The 16,335-nt window shown below is 38.9% G+C and overlaps 1 protein-coding gene across 1 annotated transcript in view; it reads left to right on the forward strand.

Moving 5' to 3' along the window:
• The first annotated feature begins 970 nt into the window (after positions 1–970).
• The window catches only part of uts2r (urotensin 2 receptor), a 36,631-nt gene continuing 21,266 nt past the window's right edge, over positions 971–16,335 (forward strand). The window contains exons 1-2 of the mRNA XM_084435200.1: positions 971–1,408; positions 1,949–3,040. Of these exons, the coding sequence (XP_084291326.1) occupies positions 1,357–1,408; positions 1,949–3,039 (1,143 nt within the window). The 5' untranslated portion in view covers positions 971–1,356 and the 3' untranslated portion in view covers position 3,040. The remainder of the gene's footprint in view (positions 1,409–1,948; positions 3,041–16,335) is intronic.

Raw genomic sequence — 16,335 nt, forward strand, 5'->3', positions numbered from 1 at the left:
GAAAAACCTTTCAATATTTGAAACAAAAACAAAAAAAAGGGGGAGAAATTTTTTTTTGTTTCATAACACAGAAGATCCAGTAAAAATGTGGGAGTATTCTGTATAAAGTTCATTCTAAATTTATGTAATCTCAACATCCTTCAGTAGAGTCGTAAACAAGCTCTTAATGTGGATTCCTCTCTTTAAGAGTAACATATCTTTGTGAAAAAAAAAAAAAAAAGAAAACGCCTGCCTGGCTTCCTTTCATAAAAGTGCCAAAACCGCCCAGGTATTTATTAAGTACCTGCTGAGAATAGTCTTTTAAGCCATTTTTAGAGGGATGACCTTTGGGATAAAATGCCATCTTTAAAGTAAAGGACTTTAGCACTACACCCCCTTTCTGCCAGTCATGACTCGGTCAGTGCTTATTATGTGAAATCAACTTTGCAAAATGTTTACCTTGGAACACCAAAGTGGAGAAAATGTTGATTGCATCGCTAACAGGAACTTGACAGAAGGGAAGGGTAAATTGCCTCAGTCAAAAAACATTTTCCTTAAACCTGTTTGCTTCAAATGCCTGCTGATTTTGTTTTGCGAGGGCAGCTTTTTATAGTACATTATGTTCTGTGCCATTATTATTTCTCTTTATTTGGAGACATAGAAACACAAACGTGTAATACGAATCCCCATGTGTGTCAATCTCCTATATGCTAGATGAATGAATGAATGAATTCAGGTAGTAGCTCATTAGTCATTCACAAATAACACGCACACATACATTTCCAGAATGCCTCCTCGCAATGCTTTCCCCCCAACCAATCTTTCTCGCTCTCTCTCTCTCCCTCTCCTTTCCTCTCTCCCTCATCTCCCCTCCCACTCTATGCTAGTGCGTAGCTTTCTCTCTCTCTCTCTCTCTCTCTCTCTCTCTCTCTCTCTCTCTCTCTACCCCTTGTAGGCATGCACTCTGTCAGTGGAGGAGAGCGTTTCGAAATCCAGCTGTAGCTCAAAGTGATCGCCTCCTTGGGCATATCCATCTAAGAGGATTCTGCCCTATTTTCCATAGTACCACTTTCTTTGGTTGTTCTGAACCTGTAGGAATTTTTTTTCTTGTATCTGTCACTCAGGTTTGTGATATAGTGAGTGTTCTGCTGAAGAATAACAGAAGTTTTTCTTACATGGCTGAAGCACCTGCCTATCTCATTTGTGCTTTTTTACTGACGTGATCTGTGTGTCCTAACACACATGACAGAGCTTAAGTAATATCTTTTTGGTCCACTGGAATTTTTTTATTTTGCCATTCAAGGATTTCTTGCTGACAACGTGGTAGGAGTCCCTGAGTAAACTCGTCAGAGAAATCATGAGTTGGACTCATTGTAAATGCTAAACGTCTGTCTGCTTGGAGCTACGCCATCTGTGGAATTCAATCAAGGTAAAGCATTATTTTTTCTTCATTACATTTGACTCTGGAGGTCATTTGTCCGAAATGCCCTAGCTGTTATGGTAGATAAGCATATTTCATTAATTTGAGGGAGCAATGACTTGTTTCATATATTAAATATTTAATTTGATGCTTAGTTAATAATCATTTGATTGAAATAGTTAATTTAAAATCCTCAGACTTTAAAGCAATTCTATCAAGAAGTGGGAAGTTAATCCACCTCTCAACTTAATTTTTCATTGATAGGAGTGGTGTGTTGTGTGGGTGCTTTAAAAAAAAAGAATTTAAGGCACACTAAATGATATACAACCTTATCTACACCAAAGGTTACAATATTATTTTATATATTTTTTAATTTTTGAACTTACGAAACAAGCCTGTAATTGGAATTAAAGTCATATTAAAATGTTTGACCTAATATACAGCAATAGGAATTGAAGGTACACAACCAATTCAAATAAGATTTTAATGTCGTTTTTAGTTCTTTTATTTAAACTTTTTAACCACTTTTGACCATTAATTCCTCTGTAGAGATGACCACTGTGTCAATGGAGCCCATAGTGGCGATGGTGGAAAAGATTTCCAATGTCACCGAGCGTCCAGTAGAAGCTTCTACTGAAGACCTGGTCGCCACCTTCACCATTGGCACCATCCTGTCCCTAATGTGTCTGGTGGGTGTGTCTGGAAATATCTACACGCTCGTGGTCATGTGCCAGTCCATGCGCTCTGCTGCCTCTATGTACATCTACATCATCAACCTGGCACTAGCTGATCTGCTTTACTTACTAACGATTCCATTTGTAGTATGCACACATTTCCTGAAGGGATGGTACTTTGGAGACGCCGGGTGTCGGATCCTCATCAGCATGGACTTCCTTACCATGCATGCCAGCATTTTCACCCTGACTGTTATGAGCACAGAACGTTACTTCGCCGTACTCAAGCCTCTGGATACAGTCAAACGCTCTAAGAGCTACCGAAAAGCAATCGCCCTTCTGGTGTGGACGGCTTCGCTGATTCTCACCTTACCCATGATCATTAGCGTCCAGCTGATGACAGAGAGCTCCAAGCCAATGTGTCAACCCACACTGAGCCCTCTCTCGTATAAAGTCTACATCTCCTTTCTCTTTGGCACGAGCATTGTGGCTCCAGGGGTGATAATCGGGTACCTATACATACGCCTGGCACGGACCTACTGGATCTCCCAGACTGAGACTTTCAAGCAGACCAAGAAGCTCCCGAACCAGAAGGTCCTGTATCTTATCTTCACCATTGTGCTCCTGTTCTGGGCCTGCTTCCTACCTTTCTGGATTTGGCAGCTTCTTGGTCAGTTCCAGCCCACGCTGGATCTCTCCACCAAGGCCAAGCGCAACATTAACTATCTGACCACATGTCTGACCTACAGCAACAGTTGCATCAATCCGTTCCTCTACACCCTGCTCACCAAGAACTACAAGGAGTACCTTCGCAAGAGACAGAGGACTTGGACGGCTGGCAGCTACCTCAACCGACGGAACCGCTTCCAGAGGTCGCCCCGTCGCTCCTTGTCCTCCAGCAGTCAGCAGTGTACGGAGAGCTTTGTTCTCGCACATCCTTCTCGCACCAACAACAGCAGTCTCTGAGGTAGGTCCTTGACCTTGTCTTGTTGGCCTTCTATCGGAACTACATGCTGTTTTCCAGACAATCTACTGTAAGTTGATGTGAAAGATAAAGATCCTGTCTGAATAAAACCAAATTTTCTCTAGTTTAGCTTCATCTTTGCTCAGTCCAGCAGGTCCGTTTTGAATCAAGCCAGGGCCAGACTGTTTTAGTTTTGTGGTCATAGATCTGATTTTATGGTTGGCACGTGTCTCTGCAAAGGGCTACAGATGATATATGAGAACTTCAAATGCTTGATTCATCTTTTTTGGTTGCTTATTATTATTTTTTAAATTGCCTTGTTCAAAAAGTTCAAGAGTACACATATGACTAGATGCAGGTGAAGGAATGGAGAGACATTCAGAAAAAAATGCTTTGAGTAGGAGACAATTTATCATTTGATGAGTCACCATTCTGTTAAAGTGTATGAAAATCTTTCATTTATTCCATGCCTATAAAAATATGTTATGTTTGCAATTTACAGCAGATTTAAGTAGATCAAATGTTTAAAAAAAAAAAAAAAACATTTTGAAACAGAACTATGATGTCACTTTTGTCTCAAGACAGTAATTGGTTCATCATAGATAATTGATCATAGTGCAACTGCAGGTCTGAGTAAAATAGGCTACATGATAACTGGGTTCCACTGATTGGATCACATCACTAAATTACTCTCCAATCAGCAGTCCTGCTACCCTCAAGATGATCTACATGATACTGAATGCCTGCATCTTATGAATGGCTGTAGACTGAAAGAATAAAGCTCTAACAAGGCTGGAATGGGCTATGAGGTTGAGTTAGGAAGAATTGTGTCTTTCTGCAATAATTCTGTCTGGAATCACTCAGGGAAAAAACAATAAAACTCCCCCCAGATTAGAACTTTATCTAATCCTAATATTTATTTTAATTTCCCACCAAATGACAAAATGAAAAACAGAGCAGAGAAATGAGAGAGGGAAAAACATACAAAAGCTCTTTTCTATTATAGGCTATTCATTAAGCTCTCTCAGATCCAATTTGTGTTTCATTGTGTCTTATTCAGCTTTACACTATGCTTCAGCGGAGTAAAATTTTTTGTCATTAGGTTTTCTTTAATGTCTACTAAAGATACAACAGGTAACATCATTTTAATATTCTTCATTAGGTTATCAGAATCTTTTTTTGTTTCAGAAATTCAAAATCTGTAATCATTCATTTTGAAAAGAGTTCAAAACTAAAAAAAAGAAAAAAAAAAGATCACTGCATGTTTATGGTTTATTTAATTTCTTTCTAATTTATGAAACAGACTTCTGAGCATCAGACAAACTGTTATAAGAACTACATAGTCTTTATTAAAAATAATCATAAATAGACTAAATAATCTCAGATAATATGATTATTTACTGAGAGCATTAGAACTCCACTTCACATAAATTGCAGCCTGATATTGTCATAACAATAATTTCATTATTTTTACAAGCACTGTAAAAGCAATTAACAAATAAATGAATAAATAAAATCTAAAAACATAAACACAAAAAGTACTGGAATGATATTTTGAAGAATAAGTGCATAGTTATTTTTCACAGTGAAAAAGAAAAAGAGGGGGACAAAACTTGAGAGCTGAACAAGATATCAAACAGTCGATCGAATCACTGCCATGATTACAATTTCATCACTTATATAGTTTGTTGAGTTTCTTGTTTTTTTTTTGTTGTTGTTTTTTTTTTATCGTATTTTGCTTGCATTGTCTAACTTTAGTGCACTAGGAAATCAGTCAGCAGAGCAATGAAAATATCTTTTGCCTCTTGAGTGGATTTTTGAAAATATGTTTTTGGTGTGCCATATGACCCACATTTAGGAAGTGATAGACATTGCCAGAAGGAAGACCTGTGTGTCCCTGTAGCTCTAAAAATAACCTGTCCTCTACAACAGCCTCTCCTGCAATGTCTCCATTTGGTGCAGACACTAAATCAACATTACACATACTGATTGCTTTTCCCTTGGGTTTAAATATTGATTCACCGACACTGAGAGTGTGATTGCTATAATTAGGAGGGTGACAAATATTACTTGTATGCCTGGTTTCACAGACAAGACTTAAGCCTAGCCCCAGACTAAAATGCATGTTTGAGCTGTCTTAACAGAAAGCAATTATATTAAAATATGTCAGTGCCATTGTTTTGTCTCAACTCCAGTAATGTTTTTTTTCTAAGGCACATTTTAAAAATGTCCTAATTTAACTAGGGCCTAATCCTGACTTAATAAGCAATGTCTGTGAAACCAGTCCCCAATGTCAAAATCACATGAAGTATAATTCTGAATTCACTATGAGCTATTTCATATATGTGAACCTGGATCACAAAACCAGTCACAAGTTGCACGGGTATATTTGTGGCAATAGCCAACAATACATTGTATGGGCCAAAATTATCGATTTTTCTTTTATGCCAAAAATCATTAGGACATTAAGTAAAGATCATGTTCCATGAAGATATTTTATAAATTTCCTACCATAAATATATAAAACATGTATTTTTGTGAGTGAATGCAGCACAATCGCGAACATAAAAGGACAACTTTAAAAGGCGATTTTCTCAATGTTTCGATTTTTTTGCACCCTCAGATTCCAGATTTTCAAATAGTTGTATCTCAGCCAAATATTGTCCTATCCTAATAAACCATACATAAATGGAAAGCTAATTTATTCAGCTTTTCAGATCATTTATTTTCAGCAATTAAAAAAAAGTGACCCATGTGACTGGTTTTGTGGTCCAGGGTCACATATGTGTATTTATTTATGTTCATCATATAATATATCATTTTATATGAACACCTTGTCTTTTTGTCAACAATTTTAATTTAATTATAAATGAATACATAACGTTTCCATGGCATTCTGCCAACCAACCAAAACGTGAAGGTCAACATTTACATTTAGAATTGCTACCTGCTGCTTATCTAGTTTTTGCATAGTATATTTAGCTCCATGAATAGCCTGTGACAGTAGAATGCAATTACCTGAATTTGCATCCATATAATCTTTTACTTAAGGCCTAGATAATAACTTAAAAGTCACATTTAGCATTCAAATCAAAAGGAAGCGCAAAGTCAAAGTGTCCCCAGCAAAGCCCTAATTTGCTAACTAAACTCACCTTGACAAAGTTATTATATAGTAGGTAAATAAAAGTTAAATAAAAAGGACCCCCTTAGTTGTTTCAATCTGGACACCAATCTTTTTCTGTCACCGAGTGAGAGGCCTTATTTGTCTAGACGGTGGGCTGATTCATCTGGTACTGATCCAATAAGGATCCAAATCAATAGATCTCATATATTCCAGGAGCTCTTCCAGACCATCTTGAGCCTAGCATGAGATACTCCTGGCAGAACAATTGCATGATGATGAACTGTTATGATCTTTGAAATCCAAAAGTAAGAAGAATGGCACATATTTCTATCATTCTCTAAAAAAATAACCCTGGTTCTGTTCAGTAATCAATGTTGTGCCTGCCCTACAAAAACAGCAGTCATACAGAGGTGGGTAGTAACAAAGTACATTTACTTCGTTACATTTACTTTAGTATTTCTTTGGAAAAATGTCACTTTTAAGAGTAGATTTAAAGGTACAATATGTACAAATTTTGTAATAAAAAATCCCAAAATCACTTGCACAGTGTGATATATTTCCTGTAGTTGTGTACTTACAATATCCCACAAGTTCCCAAAGATTTTTAATTTCTGAGAAATTCCCAATTTTAAATTATGGCTCGTCCCTGGTCATTGTCGCCTGTCAATGACGTATTATCCCTGGTTTCCGCTCGTTCTACCACAGCAACCATGACGACAGATGTGGACAACTGCGTTACGTCTAGCGGTAGCCAGCAAATGTACATAAAACTAATCAATGGTATATATATATATATATATATATATATATATATATATATATATATATATATATATATATATATATATACAGTGCAATGCATAAGTGAATACACCCATGCTAAAGTTGACTAAAAAGAGGAATAAAAAATCATATTTTGGAAATTGAACTTAATGCCTTAATTTAAAAAATTAGGAAAAATCCAACCTTTAAGGACACCAATTTTCTTTGTGAATGAATAATGTATCGGACACCAATTTTCTTTGTGAATGAATAATGTATCGTAAATAAATAAATGTTCTTCCTTAAAATACATGGTGCATAAGTGAGTACACCCCTATGTTAAATTCCCATAGAGGCAGGCAGATTTTTATTTTTAAGTATTTAAAAAAAAATTTTTTTAGGATACTATGCATCCTGATAAAGTTCCCTTGGCCTTTGGAACTAAAATAGCCCCACATCATATATATATATGGTCCAAAGTAACTAGCTACTTGAGTAGTTTTTACACTAGATACTTTTTTTCTCTTACTCAAGTAACTAATAAGATTATTACTTTTACTTTGAGTAAATATTTCTATAAGTACTTGTACTTTTACTTGAGTATAATTTTTGGATACTCTACCCACCTCTGCAATCATAATTGATTTATAATTCGCATTGATACCACAAAACTGCACACTTTTCTACCCCGGTCCTGAGAGAAAACCAGGGTAATTCATTACATTCTTGCTGAGAGCACTATTGGTAGCTGAAAGCATTATTATATTAGCCAAAGAATTTTGTAAATAAAAGCTCAAGGGATGGGGGAAGGATGTGCAGAACTTGACGGATTCTGCAGAAATATGCTGAGCTTTCCTTGCAGGGCTAGTGATAACAGCTGTGAGTAGAGAGCTGGGCGAGTAAAAAACAAATGCAGTGGCTGCAGAGAGATTTGAATGTTTAACGTTCTTCGGTAAAGAGTGAGTGAGAGAGATTCTTGTGCCGTGGGCTGTAATAAAAAAAAAGAAGGTAAACAGGTTAAAGAAAATGAGAATCAGCAGGTAGTGCATCAACATATGTCCTGCACTGAATATGTCTATACAGTTTTGATACTGCAAAGTCAGATTATGCCCCAGCTACAAATACATTATGCATTATACATACGCCACAGAGCTGCCTGCATTAACTAATTAAAACCGACTGCAAGCGCAAACACTGCACAATTCTGGGTACGTCAGGATATCTGAAAGGTATGCATTTTTTTGCTATACACAATGCGGTTGCATTGTTTTGTATTCCGAGGCAATAGGTTGTAATGGAAATGAATCAAGAAACAGGTTCACTGAAGACCTGTTAACGGCAGCAGCTTACTGACCGACCCAGGACAGCTGGCTGAGTTTATGAGGCCCCGTTGCTCTTGTGTTCATACTTATGAGGCCCCGTTGCTCTTGTGTTCATACTTGTAAATACCTATCCAGTGACACCGGTCTGGGCATCTTATCTCGCACATAATGTATGTATGAACGCTCGTGAAAAATCCATTGTTCTGCATTATTATGATCTGTGCCTCTAGGTGGGATACCGGGATATCGATCACTATTTACAGGCCCACAGATTCCTTCTGTTCCACCATTGATCCGGGCACTGTAAATGTGTCAGGGTTTCCCCTTGAAGAGGACAGTGGTAAATGTGGTTTTCTCTGATATTAGAGGGTCACAGAGTTCCATCACCCAGCAGGCTACCGCAGTATCCGTCTTACGAGGTGAAGTGAATGAGCTTCTACAAGGTCAGGCCATTACAGACAGTTGACACCGCCATCACTCACTCAGCACCTTGCTAGTTTTAATGCACACATCTGTGCTAATGACTTTTTGTGAAGTAATCAGTGCGGCTCAGATCCCTTTCGTCTTTATCCTGTCAAAATGTACAGGAAACTCGGCATGCTGTGCCAAAATGACCAGCTCCTTCCCATAACCCTTACCTCTTTTCTTTTCGCAAACACTGGGAAACATTTTTGTTATGCAACTTAAGAAACATTACAGACTTCTTAACTTTGCATCTATAAATATGTCCCCATTTTAGATGAAAAGAAACCATGAATTTGTTTTATTCTCTTGATTATTCTGATATCCACTGGAGGTTTTCCATGTTACGCTGAGAAGTTTACATGAAAGCTTTGGTTTTAGTGCTTTGTCAAGGCTTTGGCAATGTAAAAAACAAACGCTTGAATGATTGATGTTTTAATAGTACTTCCTTGTGCCTGTTTTTTCCTGATGTTTTAAGATGATGAATGATAAATGTGACTCTAGGGTGAGAGATTACAGAGTGTACTACTCTGTCTGTGTGTGTTTTTTTTTTTTTTTATCAAACAAAAAATATGTTGTACAAAAAAGAAATGATTAAGGTTACAAAGGCACTTTAATCATACATTTTTTTAACAGTTTTCTCAAAACTAAGCACCATTTTCCTGTCACAATTTTAAAATAATATTAGTATATTATATTATATTATATTATATTATATTATATTATATTATATTATATTATATTATATTATATTATATTATATTATATTATATTATATTATATTATATTTTTAATGCAAGATAACTGCACCATGCACAGTGCTGATTTGTATACTTATTTTGGTAAATTATGTGCTAAAACAACATAGGCAGTGTATGCAAGTTAAAACAAAAAAACATTATTCATAATTCAAAAACAGCAAGTATAATTCATTCCGAGTAAATTCCCAGCATAATGCTCGACAAAGAAGTCAAAGAAGAAGAAGCCCTTCAGTGCCTTAAGGATGTGTGCTGGGGTTTTTACTGCATGGGCTGATAATGGCAGATATCATATAAAAAGCATTTTGTCACACTGAGGTTTTGCACTCTCGACCACTTGGATAACTAAGGAATGTTCTTCAGAGCATGACTAAGCCTTTGAGACAAGGGCGTTACAACGGCAAGAGACAGATGAAAGAACAGGGATTACAAAGATCAACAAATTGAGGCATTAGCGGTCAAAGAGATCCATTAATACTTAAGCATTATCTTTACTGACATTGAGCACAGAAACAGAATGTGAATGCAGCAAAGATATTAAACATCACAGACTTTAAACCTAAAATTAACAGGTATACACATTCTCATGTTAAAGACATTATGCATTTTATTATATTTCCCTCAGAAATCAGTTGTTGTTATGCAGTCCTGTTAATGATATACAAACATACCCCTAATGTTTGTTGTATCTATCCGAATTACTTAAAGCCAACCTTTTGGTTGCAAAAGCCTACAATTGATGAGAAAAGTCAGGGCTGTTAGTAATTACAAGCAGATGTTTAAAAAAAATAATGAGCAGATGTGACTTGCTAAATTTGAGCCGCAAAAGTTCAGCACTGTTGTCATGAATCGTGCCGTTTCCATGCATTCACACAACATCGTGTTGATGCTACAGGGATATTTTATTAGAAGATAATCAATAATGTCACCACCAGATCTACCCCTGAAAATAAATGAAAACGGACCTTGAAAGTTGATTTAGTTGAAGACATCATTATAAGCTTGTTAAAGAGGAGTAGCGGCATTCATATTCAATATTTGTTCAGTTTTACCTTAATTCTGTACAGTTTTTGTGAACATATATTTGTATGTAAAAAAATGTAACTCATTGTTACTAATAATGAAAACACTCTTTTTAGCCCACCTCACTCCACATACCTGTGTCTAACAACAACTTTAACTTTGCTAAGACTTTAAAACATTTAAGAATGATTTAGACTAAACAAGTGTGATTGACATTGATAGTTCTGTGTGATTACATATTGCAAGGGTGTTTGTACAAGGAAAAGAAAATACACAGTGGATGCAATGGGGCAATTGCTTTTATTTGCATTTTTCTAATTAAAACAAACAAAATAATCTGCAGATTACAGAGCGGTTTGAGAAGAAATATCTGTCAATCCACTCATACTGTTCTAGAATGGATTTTTAGCCTGTGCATTGCTTTGAAATGCAAGCTTTTGATATGCAAAGCTTGTGTTTGGCTTCTTCTGGAACTGTTTTAGTTGGCAGAGATGAAATATACGAATAACTAATTGGCCAATTTTTGTCTGAAATTTAAGTTATGACATAAATGACTTGTTTATGGAACTGTTACATAAAACAATGCCACAATATGCTATACTGATCTTTTTTATATATAATTAATTACATTTCATATTTAAAAAAAAAAAATGTTGCTTGCAAACTTTACTCTTTATGTTCTCTCAGAGCTGTGTGTGCCTTTTCCTGGCATAGCATTTGCTTACTGCAATAGCTGAGGAGTATATTTTGTTAGCCAAGATGTGTGAGTTTCCCAATGCCATGTGAAACCCTCAATGAGGGACTGGATAACAGGGTCATTTGATCCACAAAGCATCAGTAATGAAATAGCACAGCAGCTCTGTCCCTCTGTATTCTGCATTCCACAGGTGTAAGGCAATTAAAACAAAGATTCAGAGTAGTAGGGTGTATTTATACAGAATTAAATTATTCTGTTGTGCAAAAACACTGTGTGCTGACCCTGTGTTTGTCTATCTTGTCTTGTCTTTGTCTGCAAGTGCATGGCCATGTCTGTACAGTCATTATGAAACACATAACAATACTGCTGATGCCCCCTGATCTTTCAGTGTTGCAATGTCATTTTACTCCCTTAAAGCGATAGTTCAACCAAAAACTAACCCTCATGCTGTTTCAACTTTCTTTCCTTTGTGGAACATAAAATAATATATTTTGAGAAATGTCAGGTTTTTTCAATACAATATAAGTCTGTGTTAACAAAAATGGTTTATCTTCTTTTGTGTTCTGCAGAAGAAACGAAGGAACGAATCCAAGACACCCAAGACAATGACGAAGCAAAACGTTTTACCTGATTTTTTTCTTTTCTACTTTTAAAGTCACCTTAGTGTACTTGAGAACTCTAGCAAACTTTGAAATGGTTCTATTTTGACACTTCTGTTTCCCAGAAATGGAATGTGAAATTAGATTGTGTTTGACCTTAAAGGTGCTGTAGGCGATTCTCAGTTTTCCTTATTCTTTCCATCTTAGCCACCCCCATAACTTCAGCCACAAGCCCTTTCTCCCAAACTTCTATAGACGTGACTGCAAACCTAAACGAGCAACTGACAAAACTTTCAGATTGACATACCTTTTATTGCTTGTAGCTTCATTGCTTTGCATCTGGTTAGAACACTGTGTGGTGTCGTCACCGAGACACGTTGATTCCTCATGACATCTATTTCTGTGCTATCTGTGAGGAAGTAGGGACATTACTTGCCACTTACAGCAAAAATAAAGACACATATAACAGTCTCAAGACACAAAAGTATTTCTTAACAGTTACTATTTCCCCTTGGCAACATCTTAGGGCTTTCTGGAAGTTGAAAATTTGGCTGATGGCTCCAGTAACACACATTAACACATCCATACGCACACTCACACCTCATCATTTTACCATAATCCTATCTCTGCAGCCCATGCAATGAGTTTCTCTTTTCCCAAAGATCAGAGCGGTGAAGCTTTCGGGCTTGTTTTGAATGGAGAGGAAGTCCTTGAAGGTGTTGCAGCTGAACTTATGGGGATCAGCAGGGTGAGCCAATAATTAGAGTTATGTGGAGTGTCCGGGAGGAGCGGAAAGAGGAAAACTGTGAGCTGGGACAATGCCGCAGTGCAAGCTTGGGGCAGGGAACACAGGATAGGGCAGGGTGTCTCTTAGGAGAGTTATAGCTCCACACTGATTCCAGGTGCTGCGCGCTGAGTGGTTTTGTTTTTCTAAGTGCTCGGAGAGGGAGGGCATTGCCGCAACGGGTATCCTCTCAGGTGCTAGAACCATTAAGGCAGCAGGAACTCAGATATGATATATGGTCTTGATGCACAATCCAAGAAAGACAAATAAAGTCTGTGCAAACAGCCTTTGTGTGGCCTTCTGAGCTTTGAGATTCAGTGGGGAAAAAAGAAGCTGGATTGGACAATGATGATTGTGCTGCGATCGTGCTCTCTGTAGTTAACTTATAAACACATTGTCCTCTGTAAAATGACTGTTGTTGCAGAACAAATCACTTGTTTAATTGTTCTGGACTGCTTGTTTATGTTCGGGAAGAACATCAGTTTAGTTTATCTCAGCTGGAAGTAAAAGGTTTTGCAGGCTCAGTGGTTTATGTAATTGTAGCCTATATTAAGATTTCCCATCTTTTTGGACCCCAGTGTCGAAATTGCAAGAGATTGGAGACCTTCATGATAAATGATCTTGAGGGTGAATCGCGGCTTATGGAGCTGGTTTATCTGTGCATTTATTTGTGTGCCTGCACTTCAGCCTTGAAAGGATAATGGGAAAAACAAATGCATTTTTACACTGACACTGAATAACAGCTGTAAACTGTCTAAGCCACATGGTCTCTAAACTGATAATCACAGTGGAATAGAGCTTATTCATTGCACAGAGGGACTGTGGTTTTCTGTGGTATTGCCGAATGTGATTTGCATGATAAATCTAAAGGGATAATCATGTATGGGGGAAGTCTGAACACACAGTTCACACTTTAACTCACTTCCTGTTAGATGTCACTTTACAGGACCATGAGATAGCAGGCTGGCTTAGAATTGTCACAACTTTAATACTGCCTCATACTGATACTGATCAGTAGTTCCCTTTTTATCAGTAACTACAACCTACAATGTCAACTGACAAATGGGGTCTCACTTGGGAGCCCCAATCATCTCTGAGTTTTAGAAAAATGGTCAATGCAATTGGCAAGTGGAATTTGCACTCCCCCATACATGCGGGGATATAAGATGGTGGCATGCATCCACTCATTCAGATTTTGACTTTGGAGATGAGTGTTTGCATGCAGCGATCACTCTTTCCAGTCACCTGTAAAGATTCTGGTTCCTAAGATGGCCGCCGCCACGTCGCCTGAGAAATCGTCTCCGGCAAAGATGGCCACTGCCACGCCTGAACCTGAGCCCTCAGCAGAGATGGCCGCCTCCACGCTTCCTGAGCCTCTTTCTGTTCCTGAGACCGTGTCTGTTCCTGAGTCTGAGCCTGTTCCTGACCCTGAGCTTCTTCATGTCACGCCTGCCGATCAGGAGACTGTTCACGTCACGTCTGCCGATCCAGAGACTGTTCACGTCATGTCTGCCGATCCAGAGACTGTTCACGTCACGTCTGCCGATCCAGAGTCTCCGGACAAGATGGCCGCCGCCGAGCCAGTGTCTCCGGACAAGATGGCCGCCGCCACGCTGTCTGTTCCTGTTCCCGAGCCGGTGTCTGTTCCTGTTCCCGGTTATGTCATGATTCACGTTCCCCTGTCTTGTCCCATGTTAGCAGTTCCCTGTTATGTTGATTAGTCTCCCCAGGTGTTTCTTATTAGCCACGCCCCCTTGTTATCTTGTTTAGCTTGTTTGCCTGTGTATTTAAACCTCTGTGCTTCAGTTGTTGTTTGTCGGTCGTTGTAGCTGTTGCTTGTTGCTGTCCAATGTTCCTGTCCTGAGTTCCGTTGTTTGCCCTGGATTATCTGTTTGTTTTATTAAAGTCATGCTTGCATGTGGATTCTCTCTCCGCCTCGTCCGTGCCTACCTCATTGTTACAGTTCTCAGAAAGAGCATGCAACAGAGGAAAGGGCGGTGAAAGGGTGCATTCAGCAGTGTTTCGCCATTCAAAGCGTGAGCCTGAGCGTTTTGCCGCAAAAGAGTAGATTTTCCTAAAAGAGCAAGCATGGGTGGTGAGCGTCTTTTTAAAGATTTTTTCAGTCCATGTGTTTCTGGATGTGATCATCTGATGGACACGATCGCTGTCTTACATGTCTGGGCCTCAAACATGCTGAGATAGCGTTCGTGGATTGTTCATGCTCTACACTGCGAGAGCATGATCTTGTCGGCATTGCAGACGCGACTCTCCTTTGTGAAGGCAAGAGTCCCCTCTGCTGTTACCCAGCCCATTGCCACTGCACAAGGCAGAGCCGTGAATCTGGTTAACACACTGGGAGACCTGAGGGTTACAATCAGAGCGTTCCGTTAATGTAGGAACTGCGCACAGCGACTGACCTCGCGGCACCTTACTGTCCCACCCGGTCCTGGTTCTCTGACCTGATGCTCCTCTCGACAGCCCCTCTGTGGCGGATTCCCCTGAGGAAGGACCTTCTTTCTCAGGGACGGAAATCTGGAACCTCCAAGTGTGGCTTCTGGATGAGACATGGAGGACCAGCGGTGGCAGACACCATCACTCAAGCCAGAGCTGAGTAGAGTCTGTTTGCTGAGTAGTACTCTTCTCAGCAGGAAGACCCCCGGAAATGCCTGATCAGCTCTGTGCTTTCCTTCCTGCAAGAGATTGAAGAGGAGGCTGTCCCCCTCCTCCTTTAATGTTGCCAGGCCTTTTCAGTCAGCGAATCATGCCTTGAGTTTGGGCCGGCCCTTCCTAATGTCGATCTCACTTGGAGACCCCAGCACGTATATGTGCCCAAAGTTTCCACCACTCCTTTTTGGGACCAGGTGGTGAGCTTGCAAGCGCTGCCTCCGGAGGATGCCTCCGAGGCATTACTGTGTCCCGTTTGCGCCCTGTGTATTAATCTGGACCGCACGCAGAGCTTCAGAAGCTCTAAGCAGCTCTTTGTCAGCTTTAAAGGTCAGCAAAAGTAAAAGGTTGTCCCACTGGATAGTGGATAGTACCAATTCCAAGGTGTGCCGTGCCCCACTCGAAGTGTTGCCTCCTCCTGGGTTTTGGCAGACGATTTTGGTACAAATGCCTTCTTTGTTTTCCAGGTGAGTTCCCCACTTGGCGAACCCTGGATTGAGTTTCATCCGATCATCTTTTGGCAGTCAGATGCGGCGGACGCATCCAACACCAGGCTCAGTACTCGAGATGCATGCCCGGTTGGTCAGCCCTTGTACTGGCCAAGATTCCCCATATTCTGCGATTTTTCTTTGGTAATCCCATGTGTATTCTTCCACCGTACGGTTTCCCTAACGATAAACCAATCAGCTAATCAGCGACAGTCCTACATACTACACGCTATGTAAACTTATTTTAAACTACATTTTTATAATAAGAAGAATTTTGTGATGGATGTTGCAGATTTTAAGTTTCATATAAAAACTATTTTAACAGCATTTTGACAATTATTTTAGAATTATTATGCATGTAGTTTTTATGACCTTGTAAATATTGTTTTGTGACACTGCAGGACTATTTGACATGAAATAATGAACACAAAAAGGGATTTTAAGTGGTGAAAAACTAGTCAAAACCCCTCAAATATACACTCCTTTCATAAACGTATTTAAATATGTATCTAAAATATTCATAGGGATTAAAGGATGTTCATGGACATGTGCGTCAACTATCTATAGTCTAAATTTCAAACAAAACACTTGATGATGTTTAAAAAAATGTCGATG

This window comes from Rutilus rutilus (genome assembly GCF_951802725.1).
Source record: "Rutilus rutilus genome assembly, chromosome: 16".
Classification (NCBI taxonomy): domain Eukaryota; kingdom Metazoa; phylum Chordata; class Actinopteri; order Cypriniformes; family Leuciscidae; genus Rutilus; species Rutilus rutilus.